This window comes from Chinchilla lanigera, unplaced genomic scaffold (assembly GCF_000276665.1).
Source record: "Chinchilla lanigera isolate Chin_1 unplaced genomic scaffold, ChiLan1.0 scaffold00013, whole genome shotgun sequence".
Taxonomy (NCBI): Eukaryota; Metazoa; Chordata; class Mammalia; order Rodentia; family Chinchillidae; genus Chinchilla; species Chinchilla lanigera.
This window is the reverse complement of record NW_004955414.1, coordinates 22,340,868-22,364,879: the sequence shown is the minus strand read 5'-3', so window position 1 is coordinate 22,364,879 and position 24,012 is coordinate 22,340,868. Positions and strand designations below refer to the sequence as shown.

At 50.1% G+C, this 24,012-nt stretch overlaps 1 protein-coding gene across 2 annotated transcripts in view; it reads left to right on the top strand.

Moving 5' to 3' along the window:
* The window catches only part of Dchs1 (dachsous cadherin-related 1), a gene marked incomplete in the record, with an annotated part of 34,172 nt that overhangs the window by 882 nt on the left and 9,278 nt on the right, over nt 1–24,012 (top strand). For both annotated transcript variants that reach the window (XM_013512060.1, XM_013512061.1), the window contains 9 exon segments: nt 13,184–15,097; nt 20,359–20,547; nt 20,633–20,864; nt 20,998–21,234; nt 21,530–22,555; nt 22,788–22,981; nt 23,185–23,281; nt 23,359–23,516; nt 23,699–24,012. In XM_013512060.1, the coding sequence (XP_013367514.1) occupies nt 13,304–15,097; nt 20,359–20,547; nt 20,633–20,864; nt 20,998–21,234; nt 21,530–22,555; nt 22,788–22,981; nt 23,185–23,281; nt 23,359–23,516; nt 23,699–24,012 (4,241 nt within the window).

Here is a 24,012-nt window from a genome sequence, read left to right as displayed (position 1 = left end):
TGCCGCGGCGCCGGCCGTCCGGCCGCGCCCTCCCGTCCCGTCCCGGGCTGCGGCGAGCCGGGGGCTTTGTTCTGCGCCCGAGACAATGGGGGAGGGGGCCGGGCCTGCGGGACGAGGCCGAGCGAGCGCGAGGGGGCCGGGCCTGGGGGTCTTTGTGTGCGGTGTCGCCGAGTCGGGGTGTGCGGGTGAGGGTGCGGGCAGGGTGTGTGTGTGCTACTCGAAGTGTGCACGCATCGCCCGAGAGTGAGTCAGTGCGTGTCCCGCGAGGCTGTGGGTCCGTGTGTGTCTGTCTGGCGGTGTGTGCATGTGTGAGTGTGTGTGTCACTCCGCGCGGGTGCGTGTAGGGTCCGAAAGAGTGTGTGCCATGGTGAGGGAGTCCCTGATGTGTGCATGCGCGCACGCGTGTGTGTGTGTGTGTGTGTGTGTGTGTGTGTTGTGCTAGGTTCTCTGGAAGCCATGTGTCAGAATGTGGAGGATGGGTGTGTGACAGACAAACTGAGAGACAAAGAAACTGCGGGGGGAGAAGTAAAGAGAAGCAGAGGCGACACACGCCAAGCCTGAAGTGGACGTGGGTCACCCAAACTGACGTCCCCAGTGGGCGCTGATGCCACAGCCGCTGGGAGGTTGTGTCCAGGATTCCTAGATCAGAATCCTGTGCAGGGGACAGAGAGAGGTCACCCCACGCTTGGGTCCCACGTGGAGGGGGTGGGGAAAGAGAGGTCTAGAAGCACAATGAACTCAGTGTGGCATGGGCTGGGCTGGCAGCCACAAGGTCATAGGCCAGAAAAATATTGTCGCTTATGTCAACTCTTCAAATATCCACAGGGGACACAATCATATCCCTACTCAACCCACAGGGGACACAGTGCTAGGCAGCATCCACCCTTAAGCGTGCCTTTACAGCCCTCAGACACTGCCAAGAAGCACCGTGGAAACCAGCGCACACCCACTGTAGAGCCTATCAAGCCACATGCACCACTCTACGATGCTTTCAGGACAACACAAACCCACAGCAGAAATGTTGTAACCAACCCATTCCCACAGGATCTTGTCATGGCCAACACATAGCATAAGAGACCTTGGTACCGCCAGCCCTTTTGAGGAGACACTGTTGAGACTATCACAGCTAGCACATCATGTAGGTTCTATATATACTGTACTTCATCAGAGCTACTCATACAGAGCAGGTGTGGGAGAGGCTGGGCACTAACAAGAGGCTGTTGGAGTTGCCCTCACATAGCCACTTGTGCAACCACTAGGAGACACTCGTGGGAGAGCCGTCCCAACTGCTAAATAATCCCCTTGCCTCAGTATACTGTTCAGCCCACTACCCCTTCTCATCCACAAACCTCCTGAGCTCACCTCCTTGTTCCCTGAGCACTGAGAGTTAGATCAGTCATTCCCTTACCCTAGATTTGGCCATGGTTTTAAGTGTCCCTCCAAAACACGCATAGTTTCTTGACTTCTGTTGCTTCTGTTACCTTTTCCTTTTCTGCAAAGAGCACTCTGTAGAACTGTTTGATCTCTAGCCTGGTACGGTGGCCCACGCCTGTAATCCCAGCACTTAGGAGGCTGAGGCAAGAGGATTGTTGTGAGTTTGAGGCCGGCCTGGGCTACAAAGTGACCTCTAAACTTCTCAAGTCCTGCATTACTCCCTGCCCACAGTCCCCTTTATCATTTCAGCTTTCAGATGCCCTTGCTCCTATTAGGCTCTTTTAACTTTTTGTGGGGGTACCAGGAATTAAACTCTGGACCTCATGCTTGCCAGGCACCATTGAGGAGATGGTGCTTGCCACTCAGCACTGCCGAGTGAGCTAAACCCTTAGCCCCAGGCTCTTTAACTTTCAATGACGTGTTGACCTTGACCTCTGTTTTTTTCCTAATCTGCTCTGTCCTGGCTTTGTGCTTTCCTTCCAGCTCATGTGCCAAGGACCATTCCCTTTTCTCTGTGGCCATTCTGTCCTGCTTTCCTTGAATGCACCCATCTTGAAAATTCTCAACCTTAGCTAGAATGATTTCTCAGCCACACCAAGTGACACTTCTATAAATTGTTGCTTCTATAATTTCCCCCACCAGGACCTTCAATAAATAAATAAATAACATACCTGATTTTTTTCTATTTTTTTTCCCACCACTTGCCCTACATCCCTTATTGTTTTCAGTAGGTTAGTTAATCAATTCATTGGTTCATTTGTTCAACAAACACATACCAAGCACCTACTCTGCTGGATATCATGGTAATAAGAGCTGGCATTCTGAGAGTAAACATGGAGGGCATGGTTCTTGCCCTCCTGAGGTTTACAGGCTGTGGGGTAAGTGTTGTAGCAGCATACAGCAGAGAAACCTAGCCCAGTATTAGGAGGCTTCCTGGAGGAAGTAGCATGTAAGTGTAAACATGGCAGATAATAGGGAGTCAGCCAAGCAAAGGAGAGGTAGAGGTGAGATGGAATGGGTGGAGAACATTCCAAGCCAAGGCAGCAACACGTGGAAGCCCATGTGCAAGAAGATAGTGTGTGTGTAAGGGACAGAGCAGTTCAGTAAGTGTGGCGCTTATACCATGGACTGAGGACAGAAAGGAGCGTTCATAGAGGACGTAGACCATGGATCATGCAGGATTTTATAGGCCACAAGTAGTTCATTTAAACCATGAGTAATGGAGAGTCATCAAACCATTTGAAGCTTCGGAGTGATATAACCAGCTTTGTTTTAGGAATACCACTAACAGGCTTGTGGAGACGGGAGGAGGAGCCTGAGCAGGAAGAAGACCACGGGCTCCTGTAGGAACCCGGGAAGGGGGCGATGCTTGCCTGAACCAGAGGAGCGCCAGGAGAAAGGGAAAGTGGATGTAGGAGCTCTTTAAACAGTGTGTTCAACAGGGCTCCACGGCAGAATGGATGTGGGGGTTGGAAGAGAGGGAAGAATTAAAGCAGGAAACTTGTTCTTACTCACTGAAGAAACTGAGGGCATCTAGTTTCAATTCCCTCAGGATTCTGCCTCCTGCCTTAAATTTTACCTGCATCCTCTTTAATCTTTTTGCCTTCCTTTCCATATTAATGAATAGGTAGGTATCTTTTCCATTTAAAGCCAGTCCTACACCTGCACTGTGAATCCCATCCCCTCTCTCCTGTTCCGCGGGGACCTCACTTGACTGATTCAGAATCCATGTCTTCCCCATGTCTCCACTTTCACCCTCTCTTATTCCCCCCGAGACCATATCAGATCCTCCAGTCTCTCCTACCTCATTTAACCCTGCAACACCCTTTAGCTAAGAGGCTTCCCCACTTTACTTCACTGCCACATTTTGTGAAAGATTCTTCTGCATACAGCTGTTCCCACTTCACTTCCCATTTGCCCTTGCCCCTCCACTGTAACTGTTCTCCCTCAGGGTAAGTGACCTCTCTCCCACAAAATCCAGGGGATTTTTTTCAGAAGTCCTCAAATGCTTGATCTCTTGGCAGGAGCTGACATTGTTGAGCTTTTTCTTCTCTTTGAATTGTTCTTGCTTTGGCTTCTGAGTCACCATTTTATTCTGCTAGCATGTAATGAGCACCCATGTGTCGGCCACACTACTAGATGTTGAGAGCACAAAGGTGGAAATCACTGTTCCTATCCTCAAGGCGTTGACTCTTCAATGTGTGTGCGTGTGTGCGTGCATGCATGCGTGCGTGTGTGATGGAGAAGAGACTGGCAAATTAGCCGATGATTATAGTAAAAGTAGAATCTGTGAAGAGCTGCTCTGGCTGTTCTGTCTCACTCTGCTTTGAGGAGTTCTTTGCATGACCTCTGAAGTTCCTGTTCCTTAAGGTTCTAGCTTGGACCTTCTTATTATCTCACTGAAGATGCATCTTTGGGTGATCCACCCGATTCATTTCTAGGGCTTTAATTGTCATCTACGGACAGATGATCCCCAAATATATCTCTTCTGGAGTCTAGAGCTTTACACCTGCTGTATACTTGACCTTACTGAATACCTCATAGATCCCTTACTCTATGCAAACCTGAACTCTTCCCTTCAGTCCCAAATGTCTATCCTCACTCAGTATACAAGCTAGGAACCAGAAGAATTTAACTGTAACACACTGCCTTCTTTGCATGTCCCACAATCCAGAAGGTCCTTAGAGCCTGTTGACTGTACCTCCTCTCTAGCCATCTCTGGAGTCTCATCCCCTTTTATTCATCACCTCTGCTGTTGCTCTTACCTCACCAACTTTTCACATGAGATTTTTCAAGAGCCTTGTAACTCACCTTCCTGTAGTCTGGTCTTCTGTCTTCCAATCCATCCTTCTCATTGCAGCAAGAAAGACTTTCATAAAATGCAAATCTAACCATGGCACTGTCATGCTTCAGTGTTTTTTCATTTTCTTTGAATAAAATCCGTACTTTTTAATGAGGTTTATGAGAACGTAATCTGACTTCTGCCAACCTCCCCAGCCTTACTGCCTGTTTCCATTTCCCTACTTCCCTCGTATTTTGATCCCCACACACACTTACTTCCTTGTAGTTCCCCAAAGACATTGAGTTCTTTCACACTGCTGGTCCTTTGCACATATTTCTCCATGTGCCGGAAAGGCCCTTCATTCTCTTCTTTTCCTGGCTAATCCTTTCTCATCCTCAGATCCTGTCACCAACCCTGCCATTCCTGACTCCATCAGGAGTTCCTCTTATTTCACTGTTGTCTCATCCCCTTTCTGTTTCTCTCACAAGGCTGAGACCCCTTCGTGGCAAAATTGCACCTTTCTCATCTTTGTGACCCAGGTCCCACCACGTGCTTGGCAATGCACAAATGAACGAATATATGAGGCACTTCATAGCACATCCCTCACCCCCATTCACACTTCAGAAGACACCTGTTCTGAGCTGACCACGTAATTGAGAAATTTTCACTCTGCGCGCTTATCCTACTGGAGACATTTCCATTCCTCTCCTCAACAACGTATCCTTTCTCACCAAATCCTGTCATCTCTTTCCCTCTCATACTTCTTTTTTTCCTGGGTCTTCTTCCCTACCCATCTGTCCATTTCCCTTTCATGTACTTAGCAGATATTTAAAGAGCAGCAAGAGCATGCAGACCCACATCCACTGAGCCAGACACCTGTTGGGGTTCTTGGGAAGAATGGAAGATGACAGCGCCATGACCTTTCATCAGCCTACAAGGCACTACAGTGCCTCACCACATCCTCCTCTCTACCAGACCCTCCCCTGGAGGTATCCTAGGCTGATCCCGCCTGTGATGCCCCACGCATTCGTCAGGAGCCCAACTCCTGGCTTTCTGGGCCCTACCCCTTCCCATCTTAGATTCTCTGATTCTTGTGCCCTGCTCTTCTTCCTGCTCTTGCTGGTCGGTGATAACAGAACCCTGGGCTTTTTCCTTTCTGATGTTCTGGTACAAATTAACAAAAAACCCTCCCAAGAGGTTCCTGCTGTTGGATCTCAGCTTTTTACCAGCTTTTCTGCTACCTACTTCTTCCTTCAGTGACCATGTTCCCAGGGTAGCCATCTGAAACCAGGGCGTTTTCAGCCACTGCCTCTGGGGAGGGGTTTCCAGCTCCCTGTGTCCCCTAATGTGTAGCCTTCTCCTGTGGATGTTCTGCCTGGAGCCCACAAACCTGAGTCAAGATGCCCCTCTCCACACACTTAGTGCACTAGAATATCCTTTTTGTTTCTATTTCTCTCCCTAATGACTTGATGGAAGGAATTTGTTCCTCTGCAGAGCCTAGGACCTCCTCCCATATAGCTGTGAGAAAAGAAGAGGAGGGAAGGGAAGAAAGAGGGGAAGGGTAGCTACATCTCAGACCCAGCCACATCATTTATGACCGGGGTGACTCAGCTTCTCTGAGTTCCTTTCCTTGAGTGAAAATGGGAGTAGTGCTAACTCCTTAAGAAAGTTATTTTGGGGGCTCTGATTTTACTTTGTTAATGTGGTGCTGGAGATCAAACCCAGGGCCTTGCAAGTTCGTTTTACTCTTTGTTTTGTTTTGTTTTTTGTTTTTTGGGTTTTTTTTCCAGTACTGGGAATCGAACTCATGACCTTGCACTTGCCAGTCATTTTACTTCTGACATCTTAGTCTTCATACTGTGCTCTCTTGCCCCTCAATCTATCACTTTCCTGAACTTGTTCTTCCTTCTTGATATCTTCAGGTTGTTATTTCTCCACATTTCCTGCCAGCTCCAGTTTCACTGGCCTCCTCGGCAACCTGGACTCCAATTATTAGAGTCCCACTTTGGGACCTGGCCCTTGCTGCCCATCATTGCCACCCCCAGGTCCCTGTATATTGCCCATCCCTCCCCACATCTTTTCACTTGTGATCCCTATGAAGGCAGAGACTTGATCTGTCTGAGTCATGCTCTCTACCTCTAGGGCTTATTATGGTGTTTGGCACATGGTAGATCTCAGCAGATAGTTGTTGAGGAAATCAATCAATGAATCACTTCATATGCATGCATTGGGTCTTCCCTCTCCTTCCCCATTTTTTTCTCATTTTTAGAGGTCTCTTAAGCATCCTCCATGGTCCTTCTTCCACTCTCACCCCCTGACCTTCTGTGCTCAGCTGACCATTTACCTGGATCGACAACTACCTCATTACTGATATCCTTTTGTCCATCCAGTGTATATTGCCAGGCTTATTCTCTTAAAGCAAAACTCTGATCATTCTCCTTCCCTATTCATATGACCCTTTGAATCCAAAGCCCTCCACCAGTGAACCAATGTTGTCTTCTAAAGCAGTGTCTTCTAAGTCCATCAGAACTGCATTCTCGATGTCTCTTTGCCTCCTCCAGTGGAGCTCATTTTCTTGTTTGTGGAATACCGCTTATCCCAGAGTTATTGTATGTGTGTCACATAGCAGCAGCATTTACTGCACCTTCTCCATGTGCCAGACATTGTGCTAAGTGTCTCCTGAGCATTATTTCATTTCTTAGATCAGCCACTTTAGACAGGCACTTTAATCCCTGTATTACAGAAGGGGAAATAAATAACTTGCCCAGAGTAATGCTGTTAAGTAGCCAAGTCAAGCTTTGAACTCTAGTCTGACAGCAGAGCCCATCTTCTTAGCCACTGTAATAATAGTTCATGCTTGCATACTTATAAAGCCTATTATGTGCCAGATGCTGTTCTGACTGCTGAATATTGTGTACTATTATTATCATACCTATTTTATAAACAAGGAAGTGGAAGCACTGAAAAATTAAGTGGCCTGTCCAACATCTTACCACTGGTAAGTGGGAAGCTGGGAATCAAATCCAGTAGTTTGTCCCTGGAGTCCATGTCTTAGCTACTATCCTGTCCTACCTCACTATTGCATATTATCTCCCTATTCCAGGAGAGCAGTAAGTACACACTGATGAATGAATCTGTGCTGAATCAGATTTGGTCTGTGCCTGGCTGTGAGTTGATACCTTTTCTCCCGTTTCCTACTATAGGAGCCTTGCACCTTTATCACTCCTCTGACAACACTTATCTCCAACGTCACCACTGACCTCCTTACTGCTACATTCAGTGGCCACTTCTCAGCCCCTGTCGTACTTGAAGCATTGGATACTCACCATCCTTTGGAAGTGTTTCCTCTTTCACTTCTTTTTTTTTTTTAGTTTTTTTTTTTGGTTTTTCTGGTTTTTCTCCGGTACCAGGAACCAAACTCACGACCTTGCGCTTGCCAGGCAAGCGCTTTTGCCGCTGAGCTAAATCCCCAGCCCTCCTCTTTCACTTCTGTGATGCAGCCTCCAGGAACAATAAAGTTCTCTTCTGTTGCCCCTTCTGTGTGACCAGTGCCCAGGTCTCTTCTCATTCTACATATCCTATCTGATGGGCATCTCCATGCCTGTAGCTTCGGTTACCTCGTGATTTGTCCAATTCCGTATCTCTAAACCAGGTCTCTCTCCTAAGTTCTGGGCCTGCCGACCCAACTGTCCAACTATACCTGGAAAAGCTCCATGTGAGGATCCCAATAGGCACCCGAAAACTGACTTCTACTCTGTAATATCTTAATGGCATCCTTGTGATATCCAGGCCGGAACCCTGGGTGGTGGCCTGGAGTCTGTAGTCTTTTAGTGACCAAGTCTTATCCTCTTCACCTCCTCATACCTTTCATATTTGTGTCATCTCAGTCCCACCACTAAGGCAGATGATTACAGATGCCTCACACTTGATCTCCCTCCCAAGTTCTCCTCGTTCTTCAGCCTCCATAGTTCTGCTAGCACCCTTCCTTCAGCTTCCCTGTAATTTCTTCTTCTGCATCTTTTCCCTTCTCCCTAATTCTCAAGCAGTGTGGAATGCATGATTCTGGGATCAAAGTAAAGCTGCATTAACTCAGGAAAATTGTTTCACTCTGAGCCTCAATTTCTTTCATTGGAAAATGAAAGCTGGGTTTCTTCCTTACAGAGTTGTTAGGATAATTAAATGAGATACTGTCTGAGTTGCCTGGCATGGAGCCTTAACACACTGTATAGGCTCAGAAATAGAGCCTCTTGTGCTCACATCTGTCCTCTGCCTCTCCTTGAAGTGCCTCCTGGGAATGCATCCTTGGAAAGGACAGGTCCGGGTCCTGGTGCTGCCCTGGCTCCCATTGCGTGCGGTTGTCCCAGGGATATCCGAGGACACTAGCTTGTCAGTCTTCTCTTACCACCTCCTCTCCCACTCCCCTTCCTCCAGCTTTGGCTCCTGCCCACTCCCAACAGCTCTGCAGGTCAGGCTGTGCCTGTCTCCACTCACTGTCCTCTGCTGTATATACTCACTCTCCCTCAGTCTTCCTCCCACCAGAATTCTACCCCTCTCCCTCTTTTGTTTATGCCTCACTCTGTGTCCCCACTTCCCTTTGCTCACCATACTGCCCGCTTCTTCGTCTGCTTCTAGCCCATCTGGCTTCCGTAGCCCCCTTCTTCGCCCCTGTTGTCTTTCTGGTCCTGCCCCTCTCTGGCCCTGGGACAGGAAATTGAGGGAGGAGGCCCAGGCTGTGCCAGCACCCCCAGCCCATTTCCCCTTCTGTACCTCGGGCCATTCCTGTACTTCCTCCGAGAGAGCACCCCCTTCACTTGTATTCCCCCTGCTTCTCCCCAGCAGCCCACCTCTTTCCCATGTTTCCCTTGCTCCCCGGTCCTGTAGACACACAGGCCAGGGACAGGAGGGGGGCTCTGTTAGCTACAGCGGGGAATTGACATCATGTTTCAGGCCCCAATGAACAGGCTTGCCCCTCCCCCTCCTAATGAGAACCAGCTGTGGTTCCAGAGGCCCAGATGTGAGGATAGAGGGGGAGAGCAGGATGGAGTCAGAGGACCAAGTAACAGGACTGGGGACAGAACAAGGGCATGTACCAAGACCAAACTGGGTGGGGAAGAGATGTGACAGAGCTGGGCAGGAGGCAGGGGGCAGAAGAGAAGACAGGACATGGGGGGAAAGACGATGCTTAGGGCAGACCAGCTCTGGGATGGGATGGGAGGGTGCAGCCCTGGAAAGGAAAGGCACGAGAACCGGGAGGAGGAGGAAGTCCTAGGGACGAAGCAGGGAGAAAGACTGGACAGATGGGAGAGACGGTGCTGAGAAGCTGAAGAGAGGATGAGACAGTCTCAGGAGAGAGTCTGGAGTTCCAGTTTGGAACTGGAAGCCATGGAGCAGGAAGTGATGAGGCACAGTCCAGACAGAGGCCCCAGGGACCTGGAGGTCACAGCTGCAGCCGCAGAGCTGACCACGAGTGCCCCGGCAGCACGTGTGAGAGCACGCCAGCCTGTGGGTGGGTCTGCAAGTGTGCGCGCGCGTGCCTGGCTTGTCAGTCTGCAAGTACGTGACAGTGGACTTGCCTGTGGGGTGTGCATGATTGTGTACGTGTATGGAGGGTTGTCAGGGTATGAATGTGCCTCTCCGTGGGAGGTCCATAAGAAAGTGTTGTGTTTATGTGTCTGTCTGTGTGTGCATGCCTGTGTATGTGTGGGGGTTGGGATCTCTGAATGAATATGCCACCTCTGTGTGTGTGTGTGTGTGTGTGTGTGTGTGTGTGTGTGTGTGTATGAGAGTATGGGCTTCAAAGTGCATGTAAGGAGTATCTGTGTGCAGTGGCTCTATATATGTTTCAGTAAGCCTCTACGTGTAGGATGAATGTGCCTGTCTGCATGTGAGTCTGATTGTGAAAATGCATCTGTGTGTCTGCATTTGTGTATCTAGCAGTATGACAGTGTATCAGGCTTTGTGTAGATCTGTGGCCCTGTGAGTGTGTACTTCTGTGTGTCCACTGAGACAGCACACTGGGGGGGTGTTCTGCAAGAGACACTTACCCAGTTGGGTGATGAGGAAGGCATGGAAGTCCACACAGTTTGGGGGAAGGGGCTACTTTCACATAAGACATCCGCCTGGCCCTGAGTCCTTCCTCTTCAAGGCTGATCATTCACCTGAGCTTTTATTTCACACATCCTTTGATATAGCCCTTTATTCAGAAAATCTATTGATCGGGTAGCATGCCACACATGAAGATGAGTAAGAAAAATACACTCTTGGCCCTTAAACACCTAATTATCTGGCTAGAGAAACAGATACAGAGTCTAACTACATTGATTTCACTGTCCATTGTCTTTGCTTCCTCCAGCCCACAACTGCTTTCTCTCCCGTGGCTGATTAAATGAATAGGACCAAGCCTCCACCCTTGACCCAGTCTCTGGGCTTAGATCCAACCATTTAACAGATTAGGAAAATACTGCTAAGACTGGACTCAAACTACCCAAACTCCAAAGCCCCTGCTTTTTTTCTTGCCTTACATAGATGTGAGAGATGAGAGTTAGTGCAAGGGTGGGGGTCAAAAACCTATCTCCTTTTAGGGGACAGGAAGCCTTACAGCACAGCAAATCTATAAAGATTGAAGGACAAATTTCTAAAGCCAAAGGACTGACCATGGTGTCTCATGGCGATTGGCTTACATATTTGTGTATGTCACCTGAGCTGGACATTTCTCCCTGAGTGATGTGGAAGGATACGGTGCTGACCATTCACTCAGCACTTGACTGCCCAGTCATACTGATGTAATGGGGGGAAATGAAACAACCTTTCAGACGCAGAGAGGGTGGTAGCTCCTAAATGTTCTTCCCTCCTGCAGCTGCCTCCCTTCAGTCTCTGCTTCCACCTCTCAACTGATTCTGCTCTTAGGTACCAAAGGTTTCTATGGGGTTTAGGCTTCCTCCTTCATAAATTTTAGCAGTTCCCTCAGAGACAGAGACACCACCCCTATCTGGGCTGTCTGTTTGTCTCTCTGTCTCTGTCTCCGGAGAGTCTCCGTCTCCGTCTCCATCTCCATCTCCATCTCCATCTCCATCTCCATCTCCATCTCCATCTCCATCTCCATCTCCATCTCTATCATCTCTCTCTCTCTCTCTCTCTCTCTGTCTTTCTGTCTTTCTCTCTATCTATCTATCTATCTATCTCTATCTCTATCTCTATCTTGATCTCTGTCTCTGTCTCTGTCTCTATCTTCAGTTCCAGACACTGCCCAGCTGGTATTTCGGTCAGTAATTTGCCCATCATCCTTGACTTCTCCCTTTTCCCTGCCTTCAAGAAGTCACGAAGCCCTGCCTATTCAACCTTCTAAGCCCCCGCGGATCTATCCTCTTCTTGCCATCTTTATTACTAAAACTCATCCAAGTCAGCAGCAACGCAGTGTCATCCCCTGGACTCCCACAAGAACCTCCTCACCATGCTATCTGCATGCCCTTGTTTTCCAAACGGAGTGGTAGCTAACCTCAGAAAATGTAAGTCATAGCATAGCACTTCTTGAAATGCTTTGGTGGGTTCCATTTGCACTTAAGATAATGTCAAAATCTTCAGTATGCTTATGAGGCCCTTCCTCATTTTAAACTCAGCCCCTTGCACTACACTCGCACGCATTGCCTTCCCCAGCCTACCCCTGGATGCTCTTAGCCTTTCCAAATTCTGTTCATTCTTCTAGAATCTTCTTCCTGTATCCCCCTTCTCTGCCTGCCACTGCCTCACTAACACCTACAGTTATTTAGCGCTTGACTTGAATATCACTTCCTGCTATGGTTTAGATCTAAAATGTGGGCCAGAATTCTTATGGGTGTGGGAGGTGATTGGGTCTTGGAGGTCCTCCACTCATCAGTGGATTCTCTGGAGCTAAATGTGCCATTAGGAGGTCAGAAGAGCAGTTCACTGTGGGTGTGTCATGGAAGGGTGTGTCTTCCTCCCTGGCTCCTCCCCTTGCTCTCTACTGCCCGGCTGCCATGATGTGGGCAGCGTTCCTTGCCCAGACCCTTCTACCATGCCAGTTCAGCCTTGGAGCCAGCTGACCATAGACAGAAAACATGAGCCAAAATAAACCTCTCCTCCTTCAAGTTGTGGGCGCTGGATATTTTGTCCCAGTGACAAGAAAATAACTAAGGCACTTCCTCAGAGAAGCCCTCTCTGACTTTCGAACTGTGTTAAGCCCGTTATATGTTCTCCTGCTTCCTGTACTTCTTCATAGCCCTAAGCCCCTTATATGTTCTCCTGCTTCCTGTACTTCTTCACAGCCCTTCTCCTACTTGTAATGGCCTGCAAGCTCTATGAAGCCAGAAACAGTTGTATCCCCTGTGTTGCATCCCCTGGTGTATCTGTATAGTAGGTGCTCAATCTCTTACTGAATGGAGAGGGAAGTAGGGGGATGGACGGATCTGTCTATATCTATCTATCTATCTGTCATCTATCATCTATCATCTCTCATCTATCATCTATCTATCTATCTGGAGAGAGAAAAGGGAGAAAGAAAGGCTCAAGCATATTTAATTACTGGTCGAGAGCCCTAGCAGAGAAGAAAAGGCTGACATTCAGGCAAGTACATCGTTACTGAGGGTGGAAGGGGTATCAATTCTGGATTAAAAAAAAAAAAAAAAAAGGATTGGTCCTACTTTTAAGTTTAAAGGTAGAAAAGAACTTGTGGGCATTTAGACCTGAAATATAGGAAGCAGAACTATCTGCTGAGAGAGTGTTCAGGATAGGATGGTGACTTGGCCAGGCAAAGGCTGGAAAGGACCATGAGGAATTACAAGCAGAGGTTCCTGGGGCTGGAGATGTGTATGCAGGAGCCTGAGGGTGCTCATGGGAGCTCAACATGCTGGTGGGAGCGCAACGTGTCTGAGTTTTGGTATGGTCTGTGTGCCCGTCTTTCCAGATGACTCCTCCCCTGTAATGACTTTTTTCCTTATGCACTTCTCCTAGGTCAGGGAGCCTGAATTGCTGTGAGGGCCCAAACTGGACCCAATCCAAATCCTAATATCTAACTGGGCCCAGAGTCTGGCTTGGAGCCGGAGACCCAGCCCCAGCTGGACTGCCCCTGTCATGCAGAAGGAACTGGGCTCTGCACCCTCTTGCCCTGGCATGAAGAGCCCTAGGCCCTTCCTCCTGCTACCACTGCTGCCACCGCTGCTGCTGCTGGGGGTTGGGGTGCCAGGTGCCTGGGGTCAGGCTGGCAGCCTAGACCTGCAGATTGATGAGGAGCAACCGGCAGGCACACTCATTGGAGACATCAGTGCAGGGCTTCCAGAAGGCACAGCAACTCCGCCCATGTACTTCATCTCAGCCCAGGAAGGCAGCGGTGTGGGCACAGACCTGGCTATCGATGAACACAGCGGGGTCGTCCGTACAGCTCGTGTTTTGGACCGTGAGCGGCGGGACCGCTACCGATTCACCGCAGTCACTCCTGATGGTGCCACTGTGGAAGTTACAGTACGAGTGGCTGACATCAATGACCACGCGCCAGCCTTCCCTCAAGCACGAGCTGCCCTGCAGATACCTGAACATACAGCTCTTGGCACCCGCTACCCACTGGATCCTGCTCGTGATGCAGATGCTGGCCACCTAGGAACCCAGGGCTATGCACTCTCTGGTGATGGAGCTGGAGAGACCTTCCGACTGGAGACACGCCCCGGCCCACATGGCGCTCCAGTACCTGAGCTGATAATCGCTGGGGAGCTGGACCGAGAGAACCGCTCACACTACATGTTGCAGCTAGAGGCCTACGATGGTGGTTTGCCTCCCCGGAGGGCCCAGGCCCTGCTAGATGTGACACTACTGGACATCAATGACCATGCTCCAGCTTTCAATCAAAGTCGCTACCATGCTGTGGTATCTGAGAGCCTGGCCCCTGGCAGTCCTGTCCTGCAGGTGTTTGCTGCTGATGCTGATGCTGGTGCCAATGGGGCTGTAACTTATGAGATCAATCGAAGGCAGAGCGAGGGGGATGGGCCTTTCTCCATTGACGCACACACAGGGCTACTGCGGCTGGAACGGCCCTTGGATTTTGAACAACGACGGGTCCATGAACTGGTAGTACAGGCACGGGATGGTGGGGCTCACCCCGAGCTGGGCTCGGCCTTTGTGACTGTACATGTGCGAGATGCCAATGACAATCAGCCCTCCATGACTGTCATCTTCCTGAGTGCAGATGGCACCCCCCGAGTGTCTGAGGCTGCCCCACCTGGACAGCTTGTGGCTCGCATCTCTGTGTCAGACCCAGATGATGGTGACTTTGCTCATGTCAATGTGTCTCTGGAGGGTGGAGAGGGCCATTTTGCCCTAAGCACCCAAGACAGCGTCATTTACCTGGTGTGTGTAGCTCGGCAGCTGGACCGGGAGGAGAGGGATGCCTATAACTTGCGGGTTACAGCTACAGACTCGGGCTCACCCCCACTGCGGGCTGAAGCTGCCTTCGTGCTGCACATCACTGATGTCAATGACAATGCACCTACCTTTGACCGCCAGCTCTACCGGCCTGAGCCACTGCCTGAGGTTGCGTTGCCTGGCAGCTTTGTGGTGCGAGTGACAGCCCGGGATCCCGACCAAGGCACCAATGGTCAGGTCACCTATAGCCTGGCCCCTGGCACTCACACTCGCTGGTTTTCCATTGACCCCACCTCAGGCGTCATCACCACTGCCACCTCACTGGACTATGAGTTGGAACCTCAGCCACAGGTGATTGTGGTTGCCACAGATGGGGGCCTGCCCCCTCTAGCCTCCTCCGCCACAGTTAGCGTGGCTTTACAGGATGTGAATGATAATGAGCCCCAGTTCCAAAGGACCTTCTACAATGCCTCACTGCCTGAAGGTACTCAGCCTGGAACCTGTTTCCTGCAGGTGGGTAGGCCCTGCACACAGTGCTGTGGGCAGGGCTGGGTCTGAGAATCATAGGGGACCTCAGAGCAGAAATCAAACCTTGAAATTGCATCTGTTGATGATGACTTACACCAGAGGGTTTGATCCGATCCTGTGAGCTCCAAAGTCTGTGCAGAAGGTGACAGATAATGAGAAGATGAGAAAGTAGGGTGCAAGAACTGAGGCCAGTAATCTTGGCAATTGAGGAGATTAAGGTTACATTTAGAGGGAAAATGGAATGAATGAAACTCTGTTAAGTCTCAAAGCTGTTCTGTAGGCAGAGATAGAGATTCTGCAAACCCACGTGGCTCCTGTTCCCCAAGGGAGATGCCAGCGTTTACAGAGCCATTCACGCTGAATTCGGTGCTGGGCTGTGCTGGGGAAAAAAAAAATCTCTGAACCTACCTTTGGAGCTGAGATTTGATGGGACACTGGGACTCAGGTGTGAGCATTAGAGAGAAGAACTATCTGGTGAGATCCTGATGTGCAGAGCTAGGCCTCTCAGGGAAGATGCAAACATCCTGGACAGACTAAGGGAAGTGCAGATGGCTTCTGGTCAGGTCTGAAAGACATGGAGGGAACATGAACCCGGAGAGGCAGTCCGAGGCCACATTGCTAAAATCTTTGGGCACAGCATGGAGATGGGTTAGGATTTTACTTGGAAAGAAAAGAGGTTGCCAAACATCTTTGACCTCGGAAGGGTGTGATCAGATTGTTTTTTAAGGTAGCTAACCAGGTTTGAGGATAAAGGATGGATTGGATCAGTAGGTGAGTGATAGATCATTCCCTGGCATCGTGCTGAGCCCAGAGGACAAAGCAGACATTCCTGTTCCCAGGTGGGTCCCAGTCTAAACAAGGAGATAATACTAACAGCTACTGCTCTGGCATGTGGCAGGCCTATGGAAAGACCTGCTGAGTAAACACCATGATGTGTTCAGGAGACTGCACTGCTCAGGTTAGCCTCAACTGCACTGGTACATAAGAGTTGGGGAGAGAGAAAACACAGTAGTAGACAGCAGCCAGTCCAAAAGTCTGACTTTATCTTTAAAATCAGAATGAGGGGCTCTAAGCAAATCGAGTATGTCTTTTGGAAGGATTGCTTTGGCTGCACCATGAAGTATAGCTGTTGGAGAGAAGACTGAATCAGGGAAGCCCTCAGGAGGCTGGCGCTTGAAGTCCACCAGAGCCCTGGGTATCTCCCCAGGGATGCCTACTGACCTAGCCCTCTAGGCTAGTGCCTGGGCCTGGCTGACCCCTTGTGTTATGGCCAGGCTGGATATTTGCCTGCCTGCTGCTGTCTGGCTCCCACCACCCACTCTCTTGGCTGGGACCAGGGGATTATTGCTTCCAAACTTCTTCCTTCTTCACTAGTTCCTGAAGCAAGGGGGCAACTCTCCAGGTAGTTTCCTGAGGTTTTAAAATTGGTAACCAAAATTAGTAACATGACCATAGGGCGTTCATAACTATTACACTGTCTTAACGTTTGATTTATTCAACAGATATTTGTTGAGTCTCTACCAAGTGCCAGCCTCTGTTTGGGATACAGAATATACTAATGAAGGGCGGGCAACTCCCATCTTCCTTCTCATGTAGTTTATAGTCTGGAAGGGATTTCATTTGTAAAGGAACAGTTTATCGCAGGGAGAAAGGCTCCACAACAAGGATATAGGCAGTATGAATGTTTCTTAGAGGAAGAGACCCTGGACTTGAGAGGTGAAGAATGAGCAGGTGTTTATGAGGGAACTGGGCAGAGGAAAGGGTCCAAGCTAGATGACATGCACAGAAGAGTGGGAGAGCCTTTTCCAGGGACAGTCAGTATCTCTGCAGTTCAAGATGGGAGAGTGGGAGATGGAGATTGTGCAGGTAGGTCAGACAGTGAGGAGCCAGCCTCTTTTCTATAAGGAATATTGAAGTTTTTGAAGAGTAAAATCATCAAATTTGTTTTCTCAAACAGTAGTCAGTGTAGATCAGTGGTTCATCCTGGAGGAGATATTTGACAATGTCTAGAGATATTTTTGATTGTCACAACTAATCGGATGCTACTGGCATCTAGTGGGTAGAGGCCAGGGATGCTAGTAACCATTCTATAAAGCATACAATAGTCCCACAATAAAAAATTATATGGTTCAAAATGTCAGTAGTAGCTGGGTAAGGTGGTACATTCTTGTAACCCCAACACTTTGGGAAGCTAAGGATTGCAAGTTTGAGCTCAGCCTGGGCAATTTAGCAAATCAGCGAGACCTTGCCTCAGAAAAAATTAAAAAGGGCTGGGGACGTAGCTCAGTGCAGAATCCCTGGGTTCACTCTCCACTACCACCCCAGGCACACACCTCAAAAGAGAGGTAGGCGGAGAGAGAGAAAAGAAAGGAGGGGCCAGGCTGCAATGTTCGGGAGGCTGAGACAGGAGGATTGCAGTGATTTTGAGGCTAGTCTGGGCTACATAGTGAATTTAAGACTAGCCTGAATTACAGAGCAAGACTTTGTTTCAAAAAGAAAAGAAAAAAGAAAAAGAAGGGAGGGAAGGATGGAGGGATGGAAGGATGGAAGGATGGACAGAAAAGAAAAAGAGGGGAGGGAGGGAAAGAAGAGGAAGAGAAGAGAAGAGGTCAGTAGTATCAGGATTAAGAAACCCTGTGATAGAAGATAGATTGGACGATCAGACTCCTAGGGTAGGGAATTACAATAGTCCAGGGGAGAAATAATTCAGGTCAAAATCAGAATAGTGATAATGGCAATGGAGAGAAATAGACAAATAGGAGAGACAGTGATTTACTGAGATCCCAGTTGATGGCTATAGCAGGTGAGGAAAAGGGAGGAACTGATTTTTGGCTTGAGCAGCAGTGTGGGTGGAAGAGTCATTACAGCAAGTTTGGAATGATCATGAGTTTAGTTTTGAACACGTCCAGGTAGAGATGTTGAGCAGGCATCTGTCTATACAAGTTTGTAACTTAAGGGAGTGATTCAGTTTGAAAGTATAGATGATGGCTAAAGCCAGGGAAGTGAAAGAGAAGGCCCTAAGAGAGTGTATGGAGTACGAAGAGGTCAAGGAGCAATTCCAAGGAGCAACTGTGCATGAAACAAGCAGAGTAAAAAAAGACTGGAGGTGATAGTGAACCAGTGGGAAGAAAAGCAGAAAGTCATAGTGTCAAAAGTCAAAACAGGATGTGCACCTGGGAAGGCGATCAGGATGGGCATAAGCAGTAAGTTTGGAGCCTAGTAGGAGTTTTAGAGAGTTGACAGGTGAAAGGTCTTTCCTTTTCTCCTTGAAATAGTGTGTCTCATGGGAGCCAGGGATTGGAAAGGGACAAGAGGAGAGGCGTAAGGTTCATGACAGTTTTGAGGCAGAAGGGCAGAGGGAGCTGGCTGAGGCTGGACTGAGAAGCTGAGCTGAGAACCCACTGAAAATGGAAGCTCATATATTTGCAAGTGAAACCTCTGAGTAGGAGCTGTACAGGTCAGGACATTCACTTCTGCCGTGGTCATTTCCAGTCAGTGGCCCCTGCGCCTTTTGGGTCAGTTCCTGACAACTTCCCCTGACCACTGTTTATTGCTTTCTTCCTGCAGCGAGTCAGAGGGCAAAGGTCTTTAACAGCTTCTGGAGATGGTGCCGCAGCTGTGCGGCTGCCCACAAGATTGATGCAGGGGGAAGTCTGTCTCCTGGGATATCCGGCCCCATAGCCACAGCAGAGCTGGAGCAGGAGCTGTTTCCAAGGTTCAGCTGTGGCAGGGTCTTCGTGTCTCAGGAGGGTAAACAATGGCACAGATCACTTCTGTCAAGGGCCTGGGCAACAATCAGAAATCCTTGGCCAGCTTTCTCTCTGCACACATTTTCTGGCTGAGAAAAAGGACTCTCTAGCTTCCTCTTGCAGCGTATCATGACCCTAAGGTCCTTCAATGCACAAAGAGCACTTTGTCACAGCCTGCAGCAGCCAGCACCAGCTAGCCCACTGCTGAGGGCCTAATGTGTACCCAATGTACAAAACTTAGGATGAAAGAGAGTTTTGTTACAAATCAGCGCCATCAGAATATCCGTTTACTCAATAAACAAGTACACAAAGAGCATCTACGGGATACCTGGCCCTGTCCTAGTCTAAAAGAGCCTGAGCTACATCCATAAATCCAAAGAACACATCCTATAATGGTTGGCTTTTACTGTTATGATCAAGTATGATCAAGCTCAGTGCAGAGTAGACCTATAATATCAATCAGTAATCCTATTAGTCAGTCAGGTCTCTCAGATTGGGGTGATTCGTAGACTTAGGGAGGATATTAACTTCCTGTGATCCACCTGGAATTGAGATTACAGTCCTTAGCACTCTTCTTGTAAGTACAGTTGGTCATTGTTATTTGTACATTCACTGACTCTCTAAAGTTTATTTGTAACCCCCAAATCAATGCTTGCAGCACTTTTGCAGTCATTCCCAGACATGTGCAGATCGATGAAAAATTTGAGTCACCCAAAAAGCACATTCTCAGCTAAGGTCAAAAAAGATGATGCTTTGACTTCCTGTTTCAGCTCTTGTACGATGAAAAAAGTAATGGCCCAGTTTTTGCATTTTTGTGCATTTTCTGGCTGATTTTGCTATTTAAAACAGTCCCCAAGGGGCTGGGGATTTAGCTCATGGCACAGCGCCTGCCTGGCAAGCACAAGGTCATGAGTTCGATTCCAAGTATCAGAAAAAAAACCCAAAAAATAAAAAAAAAATAAAAAACTAAAACAGTCCCCAGGTGTAGTGCTAAGAGTGCTATCTAGTTTCCCTAAGCACCAGAAGGCTGAGATGTGTCTTACAAAGAAAATACATGTTAAATAAGCTTCATTCAGGCATAAGTTACAGTGTTGTAGGCTGTGAGTTCAAAGTTAATGAATTGAAAAGTGGCTAGGGGTGTAGCTCAGTGGTAGAGCACTTGCCTAGCATCCCTGGATTTGATCCATAGAAACAAGCAAACAAAAACCAATAGTATATATTAAATAAAGTATCTTCAAACAGAAATACACATCAAGCAAAGTTATGTATTATCATTTAACAAAAAAGTGACCAGGGACTCTCAGGAGCGTAACCAAGTGGTGAGCGTGGGCTGGGGTTGGATTTGAGCCCATGTCTTACTAGTTCCCTCTGTGCATCCACCATCCGAGCCCTCTGGGCACTAGCTGCTCTTTCTAATTGTCACTTCCTCTAATTATCACTTCCTCTGACTTTTCTGGTCAACAAGAGGGACCACCACTCACCCCAGTCTCTCCTCAGGTGACAGCCACAGATGCAGATAGTGGCCCATTTGGCCTCCTGTCCTATTCCTTGGGTGCTGGACTTGGGGCCTCTGGGCCTCCACCGTTCCGCATTGATGCCCACAGTGGTGATGTGTGCACAACCCGAATCCTGGACCGCGACCAGGGACCCTCAAGCTTTGACTTCACAGTGACAGCAGTAGACGGGGTGAGTAGGCAGATGCTGGGCAGGGACATTGGGGTAGAACGCATACAAACAAGGCCCACCTGACCTGTGCTGCACGTCCCACCAGGGAGGCCTCAAGTCCATGGTATATGTGAAGGTGTTCGTGTCAGATGAGAATGACAACCCACCTCAGTTTTATCCACGGGAGTATGCTGCCAGTCTGAGTGCCCAGAGTACACCAGGCACAGCTGTGCTGAGGGTGCGTGCCCATGACCCTGACCAAGGACCCCATGGGCGACTCTCCTACCACATCCTGGCTGGCAATAGCCCCCCACTTTTTGCCTTGGATGAGCACTCGGGTAAGAATTCTTCCATACCAGGTCCTTCCCCCAGGCCCTTCTCCACAGCTGCCTGAATGATGCATTGCCTCCACCTTCTATAACCCTTCTCTGTTCTTTCTTTCACATGTCTCTGTCTCTATGCCTTCTCCAGGGCTATTGACAGTAGCCTGGCCCTTGGCCAGACGGGCTAATTCTGTGGTGCAGCTGGAGATCGGGGCTCAGGACGGAGGTGGGCTGAAGGCAGAACCCACTGCCCGAGTCAACATCAGCATCGTGCCTGGAACCCCCACACCACCTATATTTGAGCAACTACAGTATGTTTTTTCTGTGCCAGAGGATGTAGCACCAGGCACCAGCGTTGGCATGGTCCAGGCACACAACCCACCAGGTATCATTTTGCATTATAACCACTAGGTGCCACACTCACATATCCCAGTATAGCCCTTCAGCACCATCTCAAGGTGCCTTAGAGTATCACACCATAGAGAGCCGCAGTACAAAACCCTACGGCATATGGATACCACTGTAGTGCCAGCCAACTGCTCTGCACCGTCACATGTCTTCATAATATTTTGAAAAGCACAGATGTGGGTATCACCCAGGCCTTCTTGGGATCAGAGTCTAGACCCCGACTCAGTAGTTGCCCCCTTTCCTCTTTCCTGACTTTCTTTCCTCCTCCCCAGGTCGCTTGGGGCCTGTGACTCTCACCCTATCAGGAGGGGATCCTCGGGGACTCTTCTCCCTTGACTCGGCCTCAGGGCTGTTACAAACACTTCGCCCTCTGGACCGGGAGCTGCTGGGACCTGTGCTGGAACTGGAGGTACGAGCAGGCAGTGGAGCACCCCCAGCGTTTGCGGTGGCCCGCGTGCGTGTGCTGCTGGATGATGTGAATGACAACGCCCCTGCCTTCCCTGCACCTGAAGACACAGTATTGCTGCCACCAAACACTGCCCCGGGGACGCCAATTTATACGCTCCGGGCTCTGGATCCTGACTCAGGTGTTAACAGTCGAGTCACCTTTACCCTGCTTACTGGAGGTGATGGGGCCTTCACTGTGGACCCTTCCACAGGCCATGTACGACTTATGCGACCTCTGGGACCCCTAGGGGGCGCAGCCCATGAGCTGGAGCTGGAGGCCCGGGATGGAGGCTCGCCACCACGTACCAGCCACTTTCGACTTCGGGTGGTATTACAGGACTTGGGGACCCGTGGGCTGGCTCCCCGATTTGATAGTCCTACCTACCGTGTGGACCTGCCCTCAGGCACCACCCCTGGAACTCAGGTCTTGCAACTGCAAGCTCAGGCACCAGATGGGAGCCCTGTCACCTATCACCTTGCAGCAGATGGAGCAAGTAGCCTCTTTGGCCTGGAGCCACAGAGTGGGTGGCTCTGGGTTCGGGTACCGCTGGACCGTGAGTCCCAGGAGTTATATACACTGAAGATAATGGCAGTTTCTGGGTCCAAAGCTGAGTTGGGGCAACAGACAAGCACAGCCACTGTGAGGGTCAGCATCCTCAACCAGAATGACCACAGTCCCCGCTTGTCTGAAGAGCCTACCTTCTTAGCTGTGGCTGAGAACCAGCCCCCAGGGACCAGTGTGGGCCGGGTCTTTGCCACTGACCGAGACTCAGGACCTAATGGACGTCTGACCTATAGCCTGCGACAGCTGTCAGAGGATAGTAAGGCCTTCCGCATCCACCCCCAGACTGGTAAGCAATGGTACCCAAAGTCTGAGACCCTGAAGCCTCATCCCCACACTGGCAAACACCCAGGTGGAATCCTTAGCTCCCATCCCAGATCCTGACTGTTTGAACCAGGACTTAACCTGGCGTTTACCCCTGGGATTCCTTCCAACGTTCCTCAACCCAAGCTTCTTTCCTGTAGTTCTCAGGCCCTGAATCTTTAACTATCCCATACATGATCTCCATCCTGCACTCCCAGGAGAAGTGACCACACTCCAAACCCTGGACCGAGAGCAGCAGAGCAGCTTCCAGCTCCTGGTGCTGGTGCAGGACGGGGGGAGCCCACCCCGCAGCACCACAGGCACCGTGCACATTGCGGTGCTCGACCTCAATGACAACAGCCCCACCTTCCTGCAGGCGTCAGGGGCTGCTGGTGGGGGCCTCCCTATTCAGGTATGTGAAGTTGCAGGACCCTACTAAAGAAGTGAGAGGGAGCGGGGGTCTCTCCATAGAAGTGTAGGGATAGATAAAAGAGACTGCCTGCTGGTACAGGTGGGAGAGCAGAAAGGGGACTCCGCCTACACACAGGTGAGAGGAACTCTAAGAGTTGTGAGAAACAGGAAGGAGACCATTGTAGGTGAGTTTTGTCCCCACAGGTACCGGACCGTGTCCCTCCAGGAACACTGGTAACAACTCTGCAGGCCAAGGATCCAGATGAGGGGGAAAACGGAACCATCCTGTACACGCTAACAGGTATGGGGTGAGGGCATGTCTTTGTGGCCTGCCCTGCTCAGAGTCCCAGACCCTCATCCTTCCTCTGGTGTCCCCAGGTCCTGGCTCAGAGCTCTTCTCTCTGCATCCTCACTCAGGGGAGCTGCTCACTGCAGCATCCCTGATCCGGGCGGAGCGGCCCCACTATGTGCTAACACTGAGTGCTCACGACCAAGGCAGCCCTCCTCGGAGTGCCAGCCTGCAGCTTCTGGTGCAGGTAGGGCTTTCCTTCCTACAGTCTGCCCCCTTCCCCTTGACTGCTACAGTGTGCCACCCTCCAGTAGCTCCCTGGGCCCTCTTATCAGGCTACTTGTCCATCTTTCTCTGCCACTCCGAGAGCCAGCCCTAACCCGCTTTTACCCGGGTCTTCCTGATCCTGACCTCCCGGGTCCACCGCAGGTGCTTCCCTCGACTCGCGCGGCAGAACCTCCGCCGGATCTCTCAGAGCCCGACCCGGCGGCGCCAGTGCCGGTGGTCCTGACTGTAACTGCAACTGAAGGGCTTCGGCCTGGATCCTTGTTGGGCTCAGTGGCGCCTCCGGAGCCTGCGTCCTTGGGCGCACTCACCTACACACTGGTTGGTGGCGCTGATCCTGAGGGCACCTTTGCTCTGGACGCGGCCACGGGGCGCCTGTACCTGGCGCGGCCTTTGGACTTCGAGGCCGGCCCTGCTTGGCGCGCGCTCACGGTGCGCGCCGAGGGCCCCGGAGGCGC